The sequence below is a fragment of the Taudactylus pleione genome, unplaced genomic scaffold (assembly GCF_031769625.1).
Source record: "Taudactylus pleione unplaced genomic scaffold, aTauple2 ptg000114l, whole genome shotgun sequence".
Taxonomy (NCBI): domain Eukaryota; kingdom Metazoa; phylum Chordata; class Amphibia; order Anura; family Myobatrachidae; genus Taudactylus; species Taudactylus pleione.
In genome coordinates this window covers 7632216-7654110 of record NW_028284516.1, presented here as the reverse complement: position 1 = coordinate 7654110, position 21895 = coordinate 7632216, and the positions used below count along the sequence as shown (strand labels likewise).

The window sequence follows — 21895 nt, the reverse complement described above, 5'->3', positions numbered from 1 at the left end:
ATGAGCAACGTACTACATCTGTCTTTAAATTTGCATCATAGTCACAATGCAGATAGAGTGAAAAGCTACTTACAATGTACTAGACATGCTAGGCCTTCAAAATGTAATGGGAAAGGATTTGGTTGGTACATGTGGAGAATACCTGCAGGCATTGCTTTAAAACCCTATTTACACAGATTCAGACTGTCGCACACAGATCTACAAAAGTCGCACATCACATTGATCAGTGTATGCTAGCACAGTAGTTTTGTCGCTCACAGTTGTTTTATTTATGCGAGTAAGATGCACATTTTGAGCAAGAAAGACGCTCGACGCTGCCAATAAGCACCAAACCTGGCGTGCCGAGACGTGATATTTGGCGCCACTGATGCAACAGTAAGATAGGTCACATCTGTAGAAAGAGACAGCCAGATCAGGCTGGGATAGCGTATTTATAAGAGAGAGTAGGTATGGTAAAGAGGAAGGGTAAACCTGGTCGATAGTATTCAGGTGTCATTGTGTGAGTATGGGTTTTGGTGCAGGGGAGAGCATAAGATATGGTGACACTGAAGGGAAGGTGATTCAGTGGGTTGAGTAGCTGATTAGAGATGGCAGTTGGCACTAATAGTAATCTACCAACGGTCTTCACAGATTATCAATGCTTTATATTTGTGAGAATAGGAAAATGTGGGTGGTTGGGCATAGATCTAAGCTAATGTGCAGCTATCTCTAACTGCCTCCAGCAGCCCAGCATAATACTAATGAAAATTAGCAAATGTCTATTTTACAACTACAGTAGCTGGGAAACCCGGCATTGCTCGGGTTGAAGAATGGACCTTGAAGTACATCTGCAGCCTTAATTTTTAGATTGCAAACCAACATTGGAGATCATGGTATATGAAATTACAAACTGTCAGTGCTGGTGCAGTGTGACAGTTGATCCACTGACTCACTGCTCTTCTGTTGGAGCTCTGCCTGCCCCCCACTGGTACATATCAGTCGGGTTTGGTATAAAAGATAGCCAGGAATTAGATAGACAATTTTTAGATAGATAACAATTGTTAGACAGGCAAAAGGTCGATGGGGACAAAGGTCGACACAGTAAAGGTCTACATGTATGAAGGTTGCTGGTACAAAATGTCGACATGGTCAAAAGAACAAACAAAAATGGTCGATACAAAAATGGTCGACACATTTTTGTTTTATTTTTCTAACCCTAACCTTCACCCTAAGCCTCCCCTTGGTGCCTAACCCGAACGCTCCCTCCTGGTGTCTAACCCTAACTGTGCCTAACCTTAAAAAAAAAAAAAGGTGTCGACCATGTTTGTTTCGACCTTTTCTACCTGTCAACCTTCATACATGTCGACCTTGTCTCCCTGTCGACCTCTTGTTCTTGTCAACCAATTGTCTCTAAGATCTGTTGTCTATCTAGACATTGTCAACCTTTTTACTATCTATTCACTTGAACCCATATCAGCCTGTGCCTTCAGATCAGTGTAGTTTTAGGCACTGGAAGACATTCTGAGCAAACTTGCTTAAACAAAAATTTCAAATCAGAAATTCCACGGTCTACTTGGTGGGCACCATATAGACCTCCATGGCCCTGACAAACTTCAAACATAACCAAAACCCTAATCCTGGTCAAACTACACCAACATGCCATATTTGGTGGAGCTAGGTACAAAACTCTGGCCGTGCTTAAAGGAGACACACGCACACACTTTCTCGCTTATTATTAGATATACTAAAAGCATTTAATAAAGTTTACTTACTCAATTGTGTATTCATCCACTTTTCTTGTAATGTTAATGCCGTAAAATTGCTGCATAGCAGCTATAGCTGATTGCATGGTTTCTGCAGTGCGCAGAACTGACATTCTGGGGTCTGTTGGTGGAAGGTAGCCGTATTTTTGCAACCACACCTGCAAATGTATAAAACAAGGATATTAATTTAGAGTTAGCGAGATTTGCAGTAAAAAAAACAGGCACATCAAAAAAAACAAAAAAACTGTATAAAAATACATTTATAGCCAGTACATAATCCCCACTAGCATCATTGTTTTCTCGCTCAAAGGGCCGTATTCAATCAGTGGCGAAAACGGCCATTTTTCGCAAAAAAAGGGCAATATTTTCGCAAAAAAACAGGCGAAAACGCAATTGGCGAAAAAAAACTGGAGATAAGTTATCTCCATCCCAGACCAGGTGAAAAAAATTGGCAAAATCCCTATTTTTTGCTAAAAATTTGGGGATTTCTTTCAGAACCATTTGGACACCCCTCCCCTAATGATAAATTACCCCCCAAAAAAACTGTAAGTTGCACACTTTGGCAAAAAACAAATGCACAATTTTTGGTGAAAAAAAATAAAAACCGTTGAAAATGATAGGAAGCAATTTTTTTTCCAGGACACGTAAATTCGTGTCGTACAAACACAATTTTAAATTCCATAAAAACCCGCCTGCTCCGACCGCGTGCGAAGTTTAAAATACTTCACAATAAATACTTTGTCGGCGGCTGTAACACTATAACGTAGAGTTTCGTATGCAGATACACCCGCAGTCGCACACAGAACACAGGCATGCCGCATATCATTTTAATCAGCAGAAGCTGCTTGTGCTAAATATCCATGTGTGAATAAAACCCATTTGAAGGTAAAAAGTCGCATGAAAATATGCTTGGCGCTCCCGCATTATGTGTAGCACGACTTGTAGTGCACAGAGGATAGATGTATGTGGATAGAATTATTGTTTTTCATAGGGACCAATGGTTCCTTCTCCAGTGTGTTTCTTCTCCACTTACTAATACAATTATCCATTAGAACAGTGGTGGGCAATAAATGGCCCTCCAGCTACAGCAGTTTCACAGCATCTGGAGGCAGCTTACCCTGCTTTAGAGTGACAAAAATCTGAAATATACTGTAAAAATCGGAACTAAGCAAACATAATGACCATACAAGAGTCCAGTCTGCAATACCTTCATTTACAGGGAACATCCCTCACCTCAACAAACCAGTGCATTCATTTCTGTATTTATTCTGCTGCATTATGTTTGTACTTTTCAATAAAGAACCTGGCCCCCACAAATTCAACTGGCTTAGAGACCTATTCATCATTACTTATTGGCCCGTTGCCCATGCGGAAATGCTAGTTTCTGCAAATTTGCCTAATATTCAGCAAACGTCGAAAATGTAAAGTTTGCGGAGTTTGCTTGGGAGAATATGGCGCTGGTTCTCGAGAGTTCCGCTCCTTCTTATGGGAAGGAAGTCCAGGTTTTCGAAAAGGTCTTGGATCCCTCTGCCGTGTCCTCACTGCCTCGCTAGGGTTTGAAGTAGCACTGTTACTTATCACGGGGTCAGCTGCTTTTCGGAGCACCGTAGCAATGCTGAATTGCTCTGGTGATAAGAATCCCCTGCGGAGAGGTGGATACTTAATCATCAGGGGCCGATGATAAATAGGTCCTCTAGTATTCCCATTAAATGTATCCTCTGCTGCCGGTTTAGTACCTCCGATAGAATGAAATCAAGCTGAAACGCCACAAAACCAAGTGTAGATGGAAAACACAGACAAGTCATTAGGTGAAATATGACCAAACTTTACTACAAACATCAGAACTAACAAAAAAATAACACACACACAAAAGAAAACAAAAAGAGCCGCCAGATGTCACAGTTAAAAATAAAACTCCAGCGCTTTGACGTGCGCACCGCGATTTATATCCAACTAGGAAATGCATTGTGTGCCAATGTAAATTATTCCCTGACTCAACACACAGTTAGTTCAACTTTAAAATAATACTATGCACATTTTTCTTGCAGTACATTCTTAGGTGTATAATGATAAACTATCTCATGAAGATATCAAATTTATACAATCAAGTGCACAACATATTTATAAAGATGAATAACTTTTGCCTGTTCTTTATTTATGCCAGATAGACTATTTTCATGGGTTATTCCAGGACAATGTTTGGTAGAAAAAAAGTGATGAAATTCATATGGGAAACCCAGTGAGTGTCAGAGATTGAACTGATGTTGGCTAATGATATAGAAGCCAGTGCCAAAGCAGGTTCAAATACAGATTTATAACAGCAGCAATTATATATGGAATAATGTTCTCACTGTTATAAATTATAAGAACATTAGAAGTCACTAGGGGGATCAGTGACCATATAAAGGCACAAGTCTGCGGGCAGATTGCTACTCTCAGGTCACAGAAATCTGAGCTTACTTGTAAACTCTGTAATATTTATTATTATTTTTTTTATTACCAGTTATTTATATAGCGCACACATATTCCGCAGCGCTTTACAGAGAAGATCTGGACATTCACATCAGTGCCCCAGTGGAGCTTACAATCTATATTCCCTACCAAATGTACACGCACACACATACACACTAGGGGTAATTTGTGTTGGGAGCCAATTAACCTACCAGTATATTTTTGGAGTGTGGGAGGAAACCGGAGTACCCGGAGGAAACCCACGCAAGCACAGGGAGAATATACAAACTCCACACAGGTAGGGCCATGGTGGGAATCGAACCCATGACCTCAGTGCTGTGAGGCAGTAACATTATAAGGACAGAGCTAGATCATTCTAATGAAAAAATGAAGACAAAAATGTAAAGCCATAATAGCGTAACTCCACATGTCCTGCAAATTTGGAGCATTGGGAGATTTATTTAATTACAAATTATTATTATTATGGTTTAAAGATTTTTGGGGACTGTCCTAGGAAAACTAGGACACGTTAGAATAGAGGGAGCATTTTTCACTATAAAGTAATACACACGTTTTTCTAATGAACACTGAAGTGATGACCTCAGAACGCACGGATTTAAGATATTACATAATGACAGGAGTTTACAGCAACATATTCTACCATCAATTCTGTATTCCACAAGGGATAATGGGAATCAAGCATCACAATTTGCATGTGATGTATTCCACCACTCATTGCATACATACCGGCGCAAATAATGGCAGCATAGGCGTCTTTACAATGGGTGCAAGGTGTGTGGTGCACACGGGCCCCTGGGTCCTGGAGGGCTCACACCGCACCCACTGCACCCACAGGTAATCATACTTACCTCTCCGCCGATTCCCGAAGTGCTGCTCCGCAGAGCCAGACCGGCGCTGCAGAGCAGCAAACACTCACTGGGAAAATGGCCGCACACTCACTGGGAAAATGGCAGCGACCATTTTCCCAGTGATCTGCGCATGCGTAGAAAAGATGTCCCCCGGGAAAGAATGAACGGGCGCCATTTTCCCGGAGACCCGCGCATGCGTTGTAGATTCGGGCATGAAGCCAGAATCTACAGTGCTCAGTGCCGCGCTGATCCGCCGACAGAGAGGAGGGGGCCCAAACGGAGGCTGCACACGGGCCCCCTCCTCTCTTAAAATGCCCCTGAATGGCAGTATGCATGAATAATATCATAAAGGACAGCTCTCCTGGTAAGAGCTGTTCTTTGCAATAGAAAGACTTCCGTGTCTATGAAACAGAAATCCTTCTGTGCATGCTTTGAGTGACGTACGCCACACAGGGGGTGCTGGGAGGGATCCATAGACATCTATTGGGCAACACCATGTATCGCATTCCGGGGATTGGTGTGTATGCAGTGAGTGGCCAAACCTCCGAAAACTTAATTTTCAGAGGTTTGACAGCAAAAAACACAAGAGTGCATCCTGCACAATGTGTCCCTACTGCAAAACATAAGGATAACTGAAGTCATTGAGGAGTCAAAAGGCTGAATGCCTTCATAAAGGTAGACAGGAAATTTCTAATAAAAACATTACTTTTTATAATATAAGAGTTTTAATAATAAACAAAGCACGAATGAGACCAAGCTGGGGCTGGACCGGGCCATCAACCTTTCTGGCATTTGCCAGTAATGCCAGATGGCCAGGCCGGTCCTGTATACCAAGATACATTAACAACCAACTGGGTCATAAACACAAGAAACATTTGTTACCATTTGCTTTGACAGCGAGAAATGTATTCACTATTCAGTTTGACTTGAATAAAAACAAAACTTCTACAGTAGATATAAAACTTCTGACATAGGAATAAAAATAGTTATGCAAAAAAATAAGCCACGGGAGGCTCACGATTTTTCGGGTAACCCCCTGCATCCCCGTAAGAGTAGGCATATCTCCCGCATTCTGCCCACTTCCTAGTGAAATGGGCAAGATGGGGAGATTTTAAGGGGAATTTTCGGGTCCGCGAGTAGTGGGAGGAGCTAAAATGACGTGAATTGCGTCATTTAGCTCCGCCCCCTGCTCTTGGACCTGCGAATTGTGGCCTTTTTCCAATGAAGAACCCAGGAGGTTCGAAATGCATTAAGCAAGTTACTGGACTTAGTCTATTACACCTTTTTGGACATGGTAGTCGTTTTGGAACCAGCTGGAACTTGTTGAAGCCTTTTCATAGGACTTATGGTAACCGGAACCACTTCGTACCTATGATTAATCTCCCTTTCCAAAGGAGGATTAAGGACATGTTCAAGCCCATCCATTGATCTACCAGAGAGACCATCATATGGTGATATACCTATAGTATTTGTTTTTATTAAATGTGAGTGCAATGTTATAATTAAACCTTTTTTATCTGGAGGTTTGTCTGCACTATGGTCTTTTCTTTCTGTTTGTGAGCCCATGCAGTTACTCCTTTGAAAGTTATTGACCACCTGGACAGCTTCAGATATTTGGAAAACGGAAGGATATCGTGTTTTCCCTAATGTGGAACTCTATGGGACATTATTATTTTTGAGTAAGAATCTGAGCTCAATACGCTAAGGAAGTGGGATATCACTTTATGTAAACCTTTGATCCACCATCCTGGTTTTTTATGCATGTCTCTATCAGCCTCAGCGCCTAAGTGTACAATCCTTTATTTCTCAACAGGGGATTTAGAATGTCGCTAAGCATGCCCATTCCCTCCCTCCCCCGCTTATGCACTAACAAGCACATGCAAGTGCATTGGAATCTCCGTATGTGCAAAAGTGTGCTACTGTCTTTGTGGCCATGTGCCGTAAATCTCAACAACGGAGGTCTTATCGTTGGGAAAGGGGCCTGGCCATTGTGAAATGGGTTTGTAGTGCACACTGTGAAAACAACTCCCAACCCCCAGCGAATCATCCTGATCATGGGACACATCCGAAAATTGCAGATTTAAATGTAAAGCCGGTGCGTCAATCTGTGACCAGGTTCATAATGGACAAGTTAGTATGAGAATCTACAATAGACAGGTTTACACGTTGACATCCTTAGAAAACGCATCTCACAGTGCACGCTGGTAAAATAAAATCACAAAGGTCATCCTTTTTATTACTTTAATGAAGCGCCTCATTTGCAGTCCTGGCGTGTTTTGTCTGTTTATTTATGGAAATACCAGCATCATAGGAAATAGGTTCAGTACAAGAGTATTAACAACTCATTCAGTGCTCGAAAGCATACAGTAAGCTAATTACAGGCGGCATTGCTGCTCAGACTCTTTTTGTCTCCAAAAAATCTCATTATACAGTAGAAAGGGAATGAAATCTATTTTCTAGCAGAGAATAAAATATAGGGGTGTAATTACCAGCCCGGCAGCCCATTTATACTGTAAATAGCTTGGCTTTCATAGCAGGACATAAGTTACAGACAATTTTACCAATAATATATTATTATTCTCTTTGTTTAAGGTATTTTGCTGTTGGTTGTCCTGTAATTTTTATTAGAGCCCTTATGCGTTCTCCAATAAAGATTTAGGGCCTCATTTACTAACGAGTTTTATCAACAAAACGAGTGGTAAATGTCACTGTGTATGATAAATGGTGCTCCAGCCAATCAGCTCCCAACTGTCAACTGTTAGAAAAATGACAGATGGGAGCTGATTGGCTGGAGCACCATTTATCATACTCATTTTGGTGATAAAACTCGTTAGTAAATGGGGGCCTTACTGCAATAAACTGTAGAGATGAGCGGTTTGGTTTTACTCGGTTATGTACGGCCCATCTACTCCTAAAGTGCCCGTTCTCCTATATGCGCAGTGAAGCCTACAGAGGTGTCCTTATAAACTGAGCATCTTTACAATATATGGAGCGAGACAGCCAAGACAAGCAGCGTGCTATACTTTTCTCTAAATTTTACATCTTAGTCGCATCGCAGGAGCAGTGAAAAGCCTCTCACAGTGTACTGGAGACGCTAGGCTGCTACTTTAATTGCACAGGAATTGGTACAACACACATACAAAAAAGTAGATAAAATACAACAGAAAGTGGTGTGATGAAAAGGCGCGGTTGCTTGCATCGAAAATCTATTTACGCAGATTCAGAGTCAGTTGCACACAGATGTACAAGTGCCACAAGCCCTAGTGGTCTGTGTAGCTTGTAGTTTTGTCGTTAGCAAACAATTAGAAATTCCTGTATACAGTTTTTTAAAGCATGATCTGTCTTATTATTTTCTCAGTAAATGAAATTAATTTCACATAAATTCCTTTTGCTGTTGATATCCATGCAAATAACTTGCTATGTCACTTTGTAATGTGAGCTACCATGGAATGACCCTCCAGTCAGGCTCCTTCTGCCTCTCTAGACAGCCCCACGTCTCTCCAGCCAGCTTCCCTCTATCTTTCCAGCCACAACCCCACTGTATATCCAGCCAGCACTCCACTGTCTCTCCAGCCAGTCTCCTTCTGTCTCTCCAGCCAGCCCCCTTTGGTCTCTCCAGCCAGCACTTCTGTCTTTCCAGTCAGCCCCCACTGTCTCTTCAGCCAGCCCCCTATGTCCCTCCAGTCAGCCCCCAGTGTCTCCCCAGCCAGCCCCGCTGTCTCTCCAGTCAGCAACCACTGTTTCTTCTGCCAGCCTTGCAGTGTCTCTCCAGCTCCTGCCTCTGCATCCCTCCAGATCCACTTACCTTCTTCTGGGTCTTCTGGCTGCGCCTGCCTGCTCCTCTATATGATGCGGTCCTCTGACTGCCACGTCGCATATCTTCAGGCACCGCTGGTGATTGGTGCAACAGATTTTTTTGTGTATTAATACTTGCAAAAAAAATTAAATAAATAACCACTGGCACCGGTGTTGCCTTAAGAGGAAACAGCAGCTTGCCGGAACCCACAAATAGATCCTACCATAACTGGCAACGGTAATAGATGGATTTATCTGTGTGCTCCTGGTGCCCCTCAGACAGCAGGCGTCTGGAGGCCAGTAACTCTACTGCCTCTGGAACTTCCGCCTCTGTTCGGCGTGACTTGAGCCACTGTGTAAGGAGACACATCGGTATTTAGACTTTCAATTTCCCTGTGATAACTGTTAAGAATTAAAACAATTATCACAGTGGAACTAAAATCCTAAAAAGTGCATCGCTGTGCATGTACAGGCTCCATACTTGACGATTTTTTGGGGAATCTTCCCTCTGGGCTCCACCCCAATGGCATTATGTGGTGATTCAGTGGGGACGGGCCATGATTACATGATACAGTGTGATTCCCATCATCAAGCTCCAGTGGGTATAATCCAGCAGGGTTCCTGGAAGTCAAGTAGAACTCCCTGAAATTTTTGAGTCTCTCAGACATTCCTGGGATAGTGAGCAAAGCTGGCTGGCCTCCGGGCATACCCACAAAAGCACATAACGGTAGTATATAAAAATGATATATGAATCCCAGGCACATTACCCATTTTTCAATTTGCCCTTGGCTCCAAAAACCCTAGTTACGCCTCTGCACATGATTGATGGTTATGCCACTGACAAGATATAATTATACAAAAAAATTACTTATATAAGTAACAACAGGTGCCAGAAGAGATGCATTATCTAAAAAAATAAAAATAAACAGATAAATACCAACTGCTGTCAACAAGTAGAAGTCTTGGATAAACACTACCATACACATACTGCCATATATTTGCAAGTGTATGTAACTAATACATAATAATAAGTAACTAAAACTTTTGGGCATCTGCTGTTACCTTCATGTTGTGCTATTTGTGAGGAGTGTGTGAAATCAGCCTGCAATGAGACTAGAACACAATGCAATGTGACTATGATCACCAGCAGGATGTGCTGATTAATTTGATATATGACACTTGTATATCTGTGTGCATTTAATCTGGGTACAAATCGATGCGACCCACGGCCCCAGCGCCGACGGGCCGACATATTGGGCGATCCATACACACTGGACAATCTGGTGCACGGCGTATTTAGGCTAGATGTATGAGGACACATTTGTATAAATATATATAATTATTATATTTTAATAAGATAGAATATATGGATATATTACTGACTTTTCCTCTTCCTAGACCAGCTCGGTTTAAAACCTTTACAAAAATAAATTGTGAACCGACAGTAAATGCTAACTCAGCGAGAAGCAACACAGACAAAACACAGTTGGTAAAAGCATAACATCCTCAGAGACAGTCTACCCAGCCTGGAAGACACTTTATTCAATTCTGTAAAGAGTTGTAGACAAGATCAAGCCTGCTGTTTTACTGAACTAAGCATTAGCACTGTAACATTAGAGAAACACAAAGAAAAAAGAAAAGATATAAAAAGGATGGCACTCGGGGACTATATGTAAGTAGAACTGGACTGACCACCCCCACCGCTGTCAATGAGAGTTACAGTATGGCCACTGCCAGGGGAGGGGAATTAATTACCTGGGCCCATGCTTGATGGAGGGGCCTGGTAGAGGCCCGGGTCTGTCTGCCCCCTCCTCCTCCCTTACCTGTCACTAGAAACAGCCTGTATCTCCTCAGCCCAGCACACGCTACTGCCGCAGATCAGCAACAGTCTCCTCTGATACTAATTGTGCCCCCCCTTGGCACACCAAATATTTTTTTTAAAGGAGGCGTGGTCACACCTACTTACGTTGGGTCACGCCCCCAAAATGTTCAGGGTCCAGCAAGGCTTTCTACATCCCTGAGTATGGAATAACACACATCTACAGTCTCCAAACACCTGACAGCTGTCACAGACAGCATCCCGAATGACACCTCCCCTGGTCCCCTTCCCATACTTTCCCATCACATACTAATGCAGACACTCCTGAGGGAGGAGGGAGCGTTATAGAAAGAGGAAGAATGAGACAGTAGAACGGAGAGAGAGAGAGAGAGAGAGAGAGAGAGACATACAGTATGGGTGTATTTACTATAGTGTGGGTGTATTTACTACAAGCTTGCCTACCCTCCCGATTTGGCTGGGAGCCTCCCGATTATCGGGTGCCGCTCCCGGCCACCCGGGAAGGCAGGCAAGCCTCCCACAAGCCGCCATCTCTCCCTACCCCCCCGCAGAGTTACTAGCAAAACCCCTGCAGAGGGGGGCCCGGTGACGCGATTCGCGCTGAATCGCATCATCGTGGACCCGCCCCCCACTTTACAATGCCGTTTTCTATGGCATTGTGAAGAGGGGGCGGAGCCGCGATGACGCGATCTTGCGGCCACGCCCCCGCAACAACATTAACGTGCGGCCACGCCCCCCGCTGTAAGCTGACATTCAGCCCCCTCCCGGAAGGAGGGAGCTGAATGTCGGCAAGTATGATTTACTAAGTGGAGATATTGCCCATATTGCAACCAATCAGATTCTATTTAACATTTATCTAGCACCTTCTAGAAGATAATACCTAGAACCTGATAGGTTGCTCTCTCTCTCTCCATAAAAAAAAGTATATGTATAATGTAATCTGCATCACAACAATTATTCCTCAGCATCACACCTGCCATGAATTTACTGAGCTATGACTTTTTTTTCCTTTGCATCACTTTAAATTAATTGCAAACTTTTTAATTTCCATGTTCATCGCCTTTTACAGATCATCGTTCACAGTTTTTGATCAAATGAATTTGTTTATAGAAAACTAATTTAGGGTGTACAATAGTTTTACTACTTATAAAACGCCAACATATTACTTATCACTTTCCGGGTATTGATGACAAACAAATAACATAAAATGACAATCATCAGAAAGTCTGGCTTATCCTGTCCAATCAAGCTTAAAAAAGTTGGAGAAACATCACTGTACAAGTCCGATGGTGGGTGGGCTGGGCATGCGCCGAGGCGGCAGTGGGCATGGGCAGAACAGGTCCAGCGTTATCACACGCAGTTTGTGATGACATTATTATCGCTTATAGCACCAATTATATTACAGAGCTATGTTCATAGAATATTAAACCATACACGCCAATCTCTGCCTTGTTTTGATTTTAAGAACATGAAAACTCAATACAGATAGTACCTCGCACAGAATAGAAGTCATGACCCGCTGCTGTGAGACAGCAATGCTCTCCACTTTGCCACCTATAACAGACTTCTTCAATAAGTTATACAAATCCATAAACAAAGTATTGGATGCTGATCTACTTCTTTAGAATCACAGCCCTGCTGGTCTTCTGCACAATAACAATTTTACATTATTTTTTCTATTACACATTGCCCTGTTGAAATGTATCCTGCATACTAGGACTTGTCAGCTGTCAGCAATGTTTCTGTAATCTAACAGCTGTGTTCATAGTAAACTCTGATTACTGGTGGCAGCTGTAATAACTGTGATGTCACCAGGGTCAGCACTGGTTACGAATCCCACTACTTAGTGTAATCTATGTCAAAGTTGTCTAGGCAAAGAGGTGTCTCTGCAAAACCAGTGGAAAAGCTATAAGTAGAAATCAGATTCCATTTCCAAAATGGAAAAACAGACCCTTCCTACATAACCAAAAACAAGTCTTACTAACTAATTACATTTTCTGAAAGAAAATGTATACAAATTTCTGATAATAATTGCCGGATCCTGTAAAATAAATAACATACAGATGTGTCCACATTCATTTAGCCTCCTTGCGCGTTAAACAGCCCTTCTGGTTTCCAATTTATGCAGAATCAATGGGTTAGCGCATGTTACCCCTGTGGTTGACTGCATGGGGAAAAAGGTTAATTAATTTAATATCCATTCTCTGCGCAGAACGATCATTTGAATAATTGAATTCCCCCTTTAGAGTACAGTGTATGTAAAATGTTGATGTTTATACGTAGACAAAGCTAAATGATATAGTAACACTTATGAGTATTAATAAGTACTCAAAACCAAGTTGCATGTGGACAAGCTGATGGCCTTTAAACCATAGTTGCAATCAGTCACTAGGGTGTTTCAGTATGAATAATGGAGGTCGCTGACATGCCCGGTTGGGAAATGAAGACTATCACCCCGTGGGCATGTTCATTTTCCACCCACACTAACAAACCACAGTGTGGGGGAGGTGGGTCAAACAGTCAAACAGCTTCTCTCTCGCATTTGTCAAGTACTGTCACACGCCGGCCTGGAGACCCCAGAATCAGACCCCGTCGTTTACCTGTGTGGGCGCTGACCCGCGCTGTCTTCCGGCTCCCGCGCTGTACGCTCCTTCCTCTTCTCCCAAGGCAGTCTCCGCTGTTGTCCTCTGGAGGGTCCCGCTGCTGTGCTGCTCCCACGCCGGCTCCTGCTGACCGCTGGTCCCCGCTGACTACCTCCAGGAAGCGCTGTCCTCCGGTCCATGGGCGTGGCCATCTTGGATTGTCCATGTGACCCCACTACCACCAATGAGGAGCCTTCTCCTTCTCTCTCAGCCTGTCAGCTCCCAGTGTCCACTATAAAAGGATCCCCAATGCTCACACAAGTTGCCAGTGCAACTAGTTTCTTAGTTTAGCTAAGCAAGCCTTCCCACTGCGCTCCAGCCACTCCACGTAGCCACTCAGCTACCAACGTCTACCCACGGCTAACCAGCCGCTCCACGTAGCCGCTCAGCTACCAACGTCTACCCACGGCTATCCAGCCGCTCCACGTAGCCACTCAGCTACCAACGTCTACCCACGGCTATCCAGCCGCTCCACGTAGCCACTCAGCTACCAACGTCTACCCACGGCTAACCAGCCGCTCCACGTAGCCGCTCAGCTACCAATGTCTACCCACGGCTAAACCAGCCGCTCCACGTAGCCGCTCAGCTACCAACGTCTACCCACGGCTATCCAGCCGCTCCACATAGCCACTCAGCTACCAACATCTACCCTCGGCTATCCAGCCGCTCCACGTAGCCACTCAGCTACCAACGTCTACCCTCGGCTATCCAGCCGCTCCACGTAGCTTCCTAGCTACCTTGTTACTGCCGCATTCCTCAAACTCCTGTCAGTTCGCTGCACCCTCTCATGCGGAGAAACTTCATTAAGCCAAGTCTCCTCCAGCGAGCGTCTGCGCCAAGTAATACAGATCCAAGGCCCAGTCCGGGAACACAGCTCCTAAATTCCACGCTTGTGACAGTTTGCACTGGCCAGATGGACTCGGCAAGTGGTCAAGGATCTGGGATAGAAGCCTCGCAGGTTGTACTATCCCGTCTGGAAAGACAGGAGACCTCTCAGGCTCAGCTGATCCAATTTATCCAAGATATGTCGTCACGCCTGGACAACATTCAGTCCTTACTGGCTCATCCCGCTCCCGCTGGCTCCCAAGCCGTCTCTCCTCCTGTGGTGTCACCTGCTCCTCCGGTTCTACCTCCTGCTCGTCTTCAGCTTTCCCCTCCGAGCAAGTTCGATGGCAACCCCAAATTATGCAGGGGTTTTTTAAACCAATGCGAAATCCAATTCGAGCTACAATCCGCCAACTTTCCGACGGCCAGAACCAGGGTGGCATATATCATCTCTCTACTCTCTGGCCAAGCACTCGATTGGGTCTCGCCCCTTTGGGAGAAGTCGGATCCCCTGCTCTCCAACTACCCCGAATTTGTTGCTACATTTCGCAAAATCTTTGATGAACCCGGAAGAACCACTTCCACATCAGCTGATATTCTACGCCTCCGTCAGGGCAGCAGGACCGTTGGCCAATACGTAGTCCAGTTCCAGACTCTGGCTTCAGAACTCAATTGGAACGAGGATGCCCTCATCGCTGCCTTCTGGAGTGGCCTTTCTGAAAGGCTCAAAGACGACCTAGCTTCCCGTGACCTTCCAACCAGTTTGGATGGGTTAATCTCTCTCTGCAACAAGGTGGATCTCCGTCACAGGGAGCGTGCCTTGGAAAGAGGCAGATTTGATCGTGGAAGGCCACGTCCAGTTTCCCGCTTACCCTCTCCTCCTCTGGGCGAAGAACCCATGCAGGTCAACCGCTCTCATTTATCGGCTGAGGAGCGGCAGAAAAGGCAGAGGCAGAACCTCTGTATGTACTGCGGATCTCCTCAACATTTAGTTAAAACTTGTCCCATTCGTCCGGGAAACGCCTCCTCCTAACTTATGAAAGAGAGGTTAAGTTAGGAGTTGCCATTGAATCACAAAGGAAGTCTGATTCCACCATCCAGGCTCATTTAAAGTGTCCTCGAGGTTCCAAAGCTGTATTAGCTCTCCTGGATTCCGGAGCGGCAGAGAACTTTGTCACTACTGAATTTGTCCAGAAGCATCAAATCCCCATGGAAGCGTTGCCTCGAGTCATCACTTTAACCGCCATCGATGGTAGTCACATTTCTAGTGGAACCATCACCCATCGTACAACACCACTTAAACTTACCATTGGGGTGCTCCACTCCGAACAGCTATCCTTCCTAGTGATTCCCAAAGCCTGTCATTCTTTAGTCCTCGGATTACCCTGGCTACAGAGACATTCACCTCAAATCGATTGGACCACCATGCAAATAATCTCCTGGGGTTCCAATTGCTTCAAAGGTTGCCTTCAGCGGGTAATACCTATCAGATCTTCCGTTGTACGGGATTCTACAGACCTGCCCAAAGCCTACGATGGGTTTCAGGACGTCTTTAGCAAACAGAGCGCAGACCTGTTACCTCCCCATCGTGATTGGGACTGTCCCATAGATCTGATTCCCGGGAAGAATCCTCCTAGAGGCCGAACCTACCCTTTATCTCTCCCTGAGACTCAGGCCATGTCGGAATACATTACAGAAAACTTAAATAAAGGCTTCATTCGACCTTCCACGTCTCCAGCAGGGGCTGGATTTTTCTTCGTAAAAAAGAAAGATAGTGGCTTGCGCCCGTGTATTGACTACCGGGGTCTTAATGAAATAACTATTAAGAATCGCTACCCTCTTCCTCTCATTACAGAGTTATTTGATAGAGTCAAGGGAGCCACAGTTTTTTCTAAACTCGACCTAAGAGGAGCCTATAATTTAATTCGTATCCGTCCAGGCGATGAATGGAAAACGGCCTTCAACACCAGGGATGGGCACTACGAGTATCTCGTTATGCCCTTCGGCCTCTGTAATGCTCCAGCCGTCTTCCAGTTTTTCGTCAATTAAATCTTCCGGGACCTCTTGTACAAGTGTGTGGTCGCTTACTTAGACGACATTTTGATTTTTTCTCAAGACCTCCAAACTCATCGAGACCAGGTCAAACAAGTCCTTCTGAGGTTGCGGTCCAATCAACTGTTTTGCAAATTAGAGAAGTGTCTGTTTGAGGTCTCAAGTGTACCATTCCTGGGATACATTATCTCCGGAACAGGCCTTCAAATGGATTCGTCAAAACTACAAGCCATTCTTGATTGGTCTCTTCCTTCTTCCTTAAAATCCATACAAAGATTCCTAGGATTTGCCAACTACTATCGCAAGTTTGTAAAAGGTTTCTCGACTCTGGTAGCTCCGATTACAGCCCTCACCCGCAAGGGAGCAGATCCAACTATATGGCCCGTCGAAGCTACCTCTGCATTTCAACTTCTTAAGCAAGCCTTCATCTCCGCTCCCATCGTAAAGCAACCAGACTCCACCTGGCCCTTTATCCTGGAGGTGGACGCATCCTCTGAAGGTGTCGGTGCAGTGCTCTCCCAGCGATTTAAAGATGAAAAACTTCATCCCTGTGGTTTCTTTTCCCAGAAGTTTTTGCCCGCAGAGAAGAACTACACCATTGGAGATCAAGAGTTACTCGCTATGAAACTAGCCCTCGAAGAATGGCGATATCTTCTAGAAGGAGCTCATTACCCCATTACCATTTTTACTGACCATAAGAACCTCCTTTATCTTAAATCTGCAAATTGCTTGAACCCTCGTCAAGCCCGGTGGGCAATGTTTTTCTCCAGATTTAACTTCAAAGTCTCCTATCGCCCCGGTTCACAAAACCTCTAAGCCGACGCACTCTCCCGTTCCATGACGAGCAACCCTGATCTACCCATGGAACAGCCCCAACCAATCTTGAATTCAGCTTTCTTCGCCTCTACCCAATTATCTTCTATACCCCCGGTTGGGAAGACTTTCGTCGCTCCGGAACTCCGCAAGAGGTTACTGCATTGGGCTCATGCTTCCCGGTTCTCTGGTCACCTGGGTATGGATAAAACCCTAGAATTTATCCAGCGGTCCTATTGGTGGTCTTCGATGAAAAAGGACGTCAGGTCTTATGTGTCTTTATGCATCAAATGTGCCCAACACAAGATACCTCGGCGGGTTCCACACGGTCAACTCCAACCTCTTGCAATTCCATCTAAGCCATGGACTCACCTATCTATGGATTTCATCTCTGATCTTCCTCCATCTCGGGGCCACAACACAATTTGGGTTATCGTGGATCGTTTTTCTAAAATGGCTCATTTCGTACCACTTACTGGGCTTCCGTCTGCACCTCTACTCGCCCAGAGCTTTATAAAAGAGATCTTCAAGCTCCACGGCCTTCCTCAAGAGATCATCTCCGACAGGGGAGTACAGTTCGTAGCGAAGTTCTGGAGGTCACTCTGCTCAGCCCTTCAGGTAAAACTCAAATTTTCTACCGCTTATCATCCCCAGACCAACGGTCAGACCGAAAGGGTCAATCAAGACCTGGAACAGTTCCTGCGCACTTTTGTCTCCTCCTCCCAAGATGACTGGATTGAACTTCTTCCTTGGGCCGAATTTGCCCACAATAATCATTATCACACGTCCACCAGCTCAACTCCTTTTTTTACAGTTTTTGGTCAACATCCTCGAGTGCCAGATTTCCCTCTTCTTCCACATTAGATGTGCCTGCGGCCAAAATGTCCTTCAACGGTTCTCCAACATCTGGGAAAAGGTTCGTTCCTCTCTGACTAAAACGTCAGCCCGGTACAAGAGATTTGCTGACCGCCAAAGACGAGCGGTTCCAAATTTCCGACCTGGGGATATGGTCTGGCTCTCTACCCGAAACCGAAGACTCCGAGTACCCTCGATGAAATTTGCTCCGCGATTCATTGGTCCATTCCCAATCATCAAAGTCTTGAATCCTGTGGCTTACAAGTTAAAGCTTCCTCCATTTCTTCGCATTCCAAGTTCTTTCCATATTTCTCTTTTAAAACCACTAGTCTTAAACCGATTTCAGAAGGTCCTGCCTAAAGCTTCTAGTGTTCAAACACAGCAGGGAGAGGAGTTCGAAGTTGACAGAATCTTAGATTCCCGTTGTCGATACAACCGTCTTCAATACCTCATCGACTGGAAGAATTATGGTCCGGAGGAACGAATCTGGATAAATGCCTCCGATGTCCATGCACCCCGTCTGGTCAAAGCGTTCCATGTGAAATTTCCTCATAAACCAAGGAAGTGTCCGGTGGCCACTCTTGAAGAAGGGGGTACTGTCACACGCCGGCCTGGAGACCCCAGAATCAGACCCCGTCGTTTACCTGTGCGGGCGCTGACCCACGCTGTCTTCCGGCTCCCGCGCTGTACGCTCCTTCCTCTTCTCCCAAGGCAGTCTCCGCTGTTGTCCTCTGGAGGGTCCCGCTGCTGTGCTGCTCCCACGCCGGCTCCTGCTGACCGCTGGTCCCCGCTGACTACCTCCAGGAAGCGCTGTCCTCCGGTCCATGGGCGCGGCCATCTTGGATTGCCCATGTGACCCCACTACCACCAATGAGGAGCCTTCTCCTTCTCTCTCAGCCTGTCAGCTCCCAGTGTCCACTATAAAAGGATCCCCAATGCTCACACAAGTTGCCAGTGCAACTAGTTTCTTAGTTTAGCTAAGCAAGCCTTCCCACTGCACTCCAGCCGCTCCATGTAGCCACTCAGCTACCAACGTCTACCCACGGCTAACCAGCCGCTCCACGTAGCCGCTCAGCTACCAACGTCTACCCACGGCTATCCAGCCGCTCCACGTAGCCACTCAGCTACCAACGTCTACCCACGGCTATCCAGCCGCTCCACGTAGCCACTCAGCTACCAACGTCTGCCCACGGCTAACCAGCCGCTCCACGTAGCCTCTCAGCTACCAACGTCTACCCACGGCTAAACCAGCCGCTCCACGTAGCCGCTCAGCTACCAACGTCTACCACGGCTATCCAGCCGCTCCACGTAGCCACTCAGCTACCAACGTCTACCCTCGGCTATCCAGCCGCTCCACGTAGCCACTCAGCTACCAACGTCTACCCTCGGCTATCCAGCCGCTCTACGTAGCTTCCTAGCTACCTCGTTACTGCCGCATTCCTCAAACTCCTGTCAGTTCGCTGCACCCTCTCATGCGGAGAAACTTCATTAAGCCAAGTCTCCTCCAGCGAGCGTCTGTGCCAAGTAATACAGATCCAAGGCCCAGTCCGGGAACACAGCTCCTAAATTCCACGCTTGTGACAAGTACATTCTATAAAATGGTAAGTAGAAGCTGATTGGTTGCTATAGACAACTTCCCCATTTGTCCACTTTTCCACTCTTTACACTAAATGATACATCTTCCCCTGTGTACCAGGAAGTAACCAAGACACGTGGCCCAATGAGCACACAGCCACGATTCATGTGTGTGTTGTCGGAATGGCCATCAAACCTTTAACTCAGTCCTCAGATCCTTGTGTGCAGAGGTTCCCAAATGTGGTCCTCAAGGCTCCCCCAACAAATTCTGCTTAGACAGAGATATCCATGGTTGAGAACAGGTGGTTACATCAAATTGACTGAAGTACTAATTAAGGGTCTGTAGTTAAGCATGGATATCTCTAGAACCTGAACTGTTGGGGTGCCTTGATGGCCGAGTTTGGGAACCTCTGCCTGTGTGGCCAACTAGTCAACAATTCTGAGATGGGAAAATAATAATCAGCTTTAGCTGTGCTGGAGCAGTGAAGTGCAAACCTGCCGCAGGTGGTGAAGATCCTCTTCAATTGAGAACAGGTGGATAAATTAATGATTCTCTTTTTTGTAGATTGTTATGGAAAATATACTTAGATATATGTTAATATTTGTAGGATAAGAAAAAATGCACACAATATATGGATATGTATGGTTTAGTGTGCTTAGGTTACATATATATGTAGAATTGAAAGAACAACTAAATTAGCATTAATATTAGTAAGCAATATTATATTAGTAACTGTCTTTATTAAATTCATCATTTTTTATTTTATTTTTTAAGAAATCGATCTGATAGTGGACAATTTATACACAGGGCTGTTAACGCTTTCCGTTCCTACGAAAACCCATGCCGGGCAACAAAGTCCCCCGATGAATCCCTGTGGAGTTAACGAAATAAGACAATAGCCAATGGGGTCTGGCAAATGTCAAGACAAAGCGAGAGTTCCTCGGCGCGGGTTGGAAAAATGTGAAGACATAACATAAACAATGAGTAACACACACGTCATGCAATCAGAATGCTGCACTGAACTACCAGATCTTGTCTACAAATGCCTGACACCAGAACAAGAGCCGAAAAATAAATACTATGGCTTCTGGTTTTAGCGAGGATTTCATTGATTTAGTTGCTGTCACTTCTGCGTGCTACATAATGTACACACATATGATATTATACAAATGAAGTTTAAACATAACCAAGCAAGTGAGCTGTTAATATTCCTCTATTCATTAATTTTCCTTTTGCAAGCCCTGTAATTGTCCAAATGCTCAGATTGGCTACAAGGTGATACAATTCTGTGGCTTTCGTTCTAATGGTCACCTGATAGCTAGTGTAATATTACATTGGCATATGCTGGCTATGCACTGATAGACAGTGTAATACAAACTTAAAGTCTAATAAATAAACAAATACGTGGACAAGGGGAGTCCGCGTTAAATTTGGTAATCAATTTATTGATAATAATGTAACTATAACTAGTATGGTGGCAAGGAGAAAGCGAGCAGATCAGACTACCACTCTGAGGCCATGTAATCCAGCAGGGACCACCCATACGCCGAAACAGTGCCGACAAATGGTTTCCGCCTACTCCCTATTATTATGCCTAATGGATGACCTAAAATGACCTATTCTATAATTAGGAGCGGGAGACTCACAATTTTTGGGATAGTCCCCTGCACCCCCGGAAGAGTGGGTGGATCTCCTGCATCACGTCCACTCTCTAGCCGAATGGGTAGATAATACCAGGAATCCTGTGTGCGTATGCATGGGATGAGACTAGCTCCTTCCTCATTTATCCGCAATTCGCAAGGGGGGTGTGGCATAAAGACATGAGAGCCGGGCCTGTCCCCCGAAGTGGCTAGCTGCATCTCCTCTCCTGGCTTATTCTGGAGAGGAGCAACAAAGAGTAGGCAAGTATGGGATGACCCATTCAGCAAAATGGTGATGCTGACCTCCGTGTATGGCCTAAGTCAGTCTGCAAAGGAGACTATATAACTGTTAGCATGGCATCATTTTTGATGTGATGCTCTCTCCCGCCAACAACAGCACAAACAAAAGAGAAATAGGGAGAGAAGGAGGGGATGTCTTGAAGAAGAGGCTGAAGTGACAGGGACAGTCTTTAATTTAGAATATCTAACTCGAATTAACCCCCCCACACACACAAACGCACACCCTGCTACACCATTGGCTAACATAATCTAGTAGTGCCCACTGTCTGACTTATACACAGCCCTACATTTCTATGGGTTTAACCAAGGCAAATGCCCTTCTGTCAGCCAACATTATCTATTAAAATTTTTAGGTAACCTGCAAAATAGCAAAAAGACTTGGAGGGACATATTTGCAACCTGAAAGAATCCCAGTTCTACTGCCCTGGTCCACAGCACCTCACAATGAAATGTCACAATCAACCCAGAAATACTGTACGGCCTTACTATGTCCTAGGT

The 21895-nt window shown here is 45.0% G+C and overlaps 1 protein-coding gene across 1 annotated transcript in view; it reads right to left on the bottom strand.

Moving 5' to 3' along the window:
• The window catches only part of MMP16 (matrix metallopeptidase 16), a 239160-nt gene that overhangs the window by 118120 nt on the left and 99145 nt on the right, over positions 1 to 21895 (bottom strand). The window contains exon 2 of the mRNA XM_088471395.1: positions 1752 to 1900. Coding sequence (XP_088327521.1) covers positions 1752 to 1900 — 149 coding nt within the window. The remainder of the gene's footprint in view (positions 1 to 1751; positions 1901 to 21895) is intronic.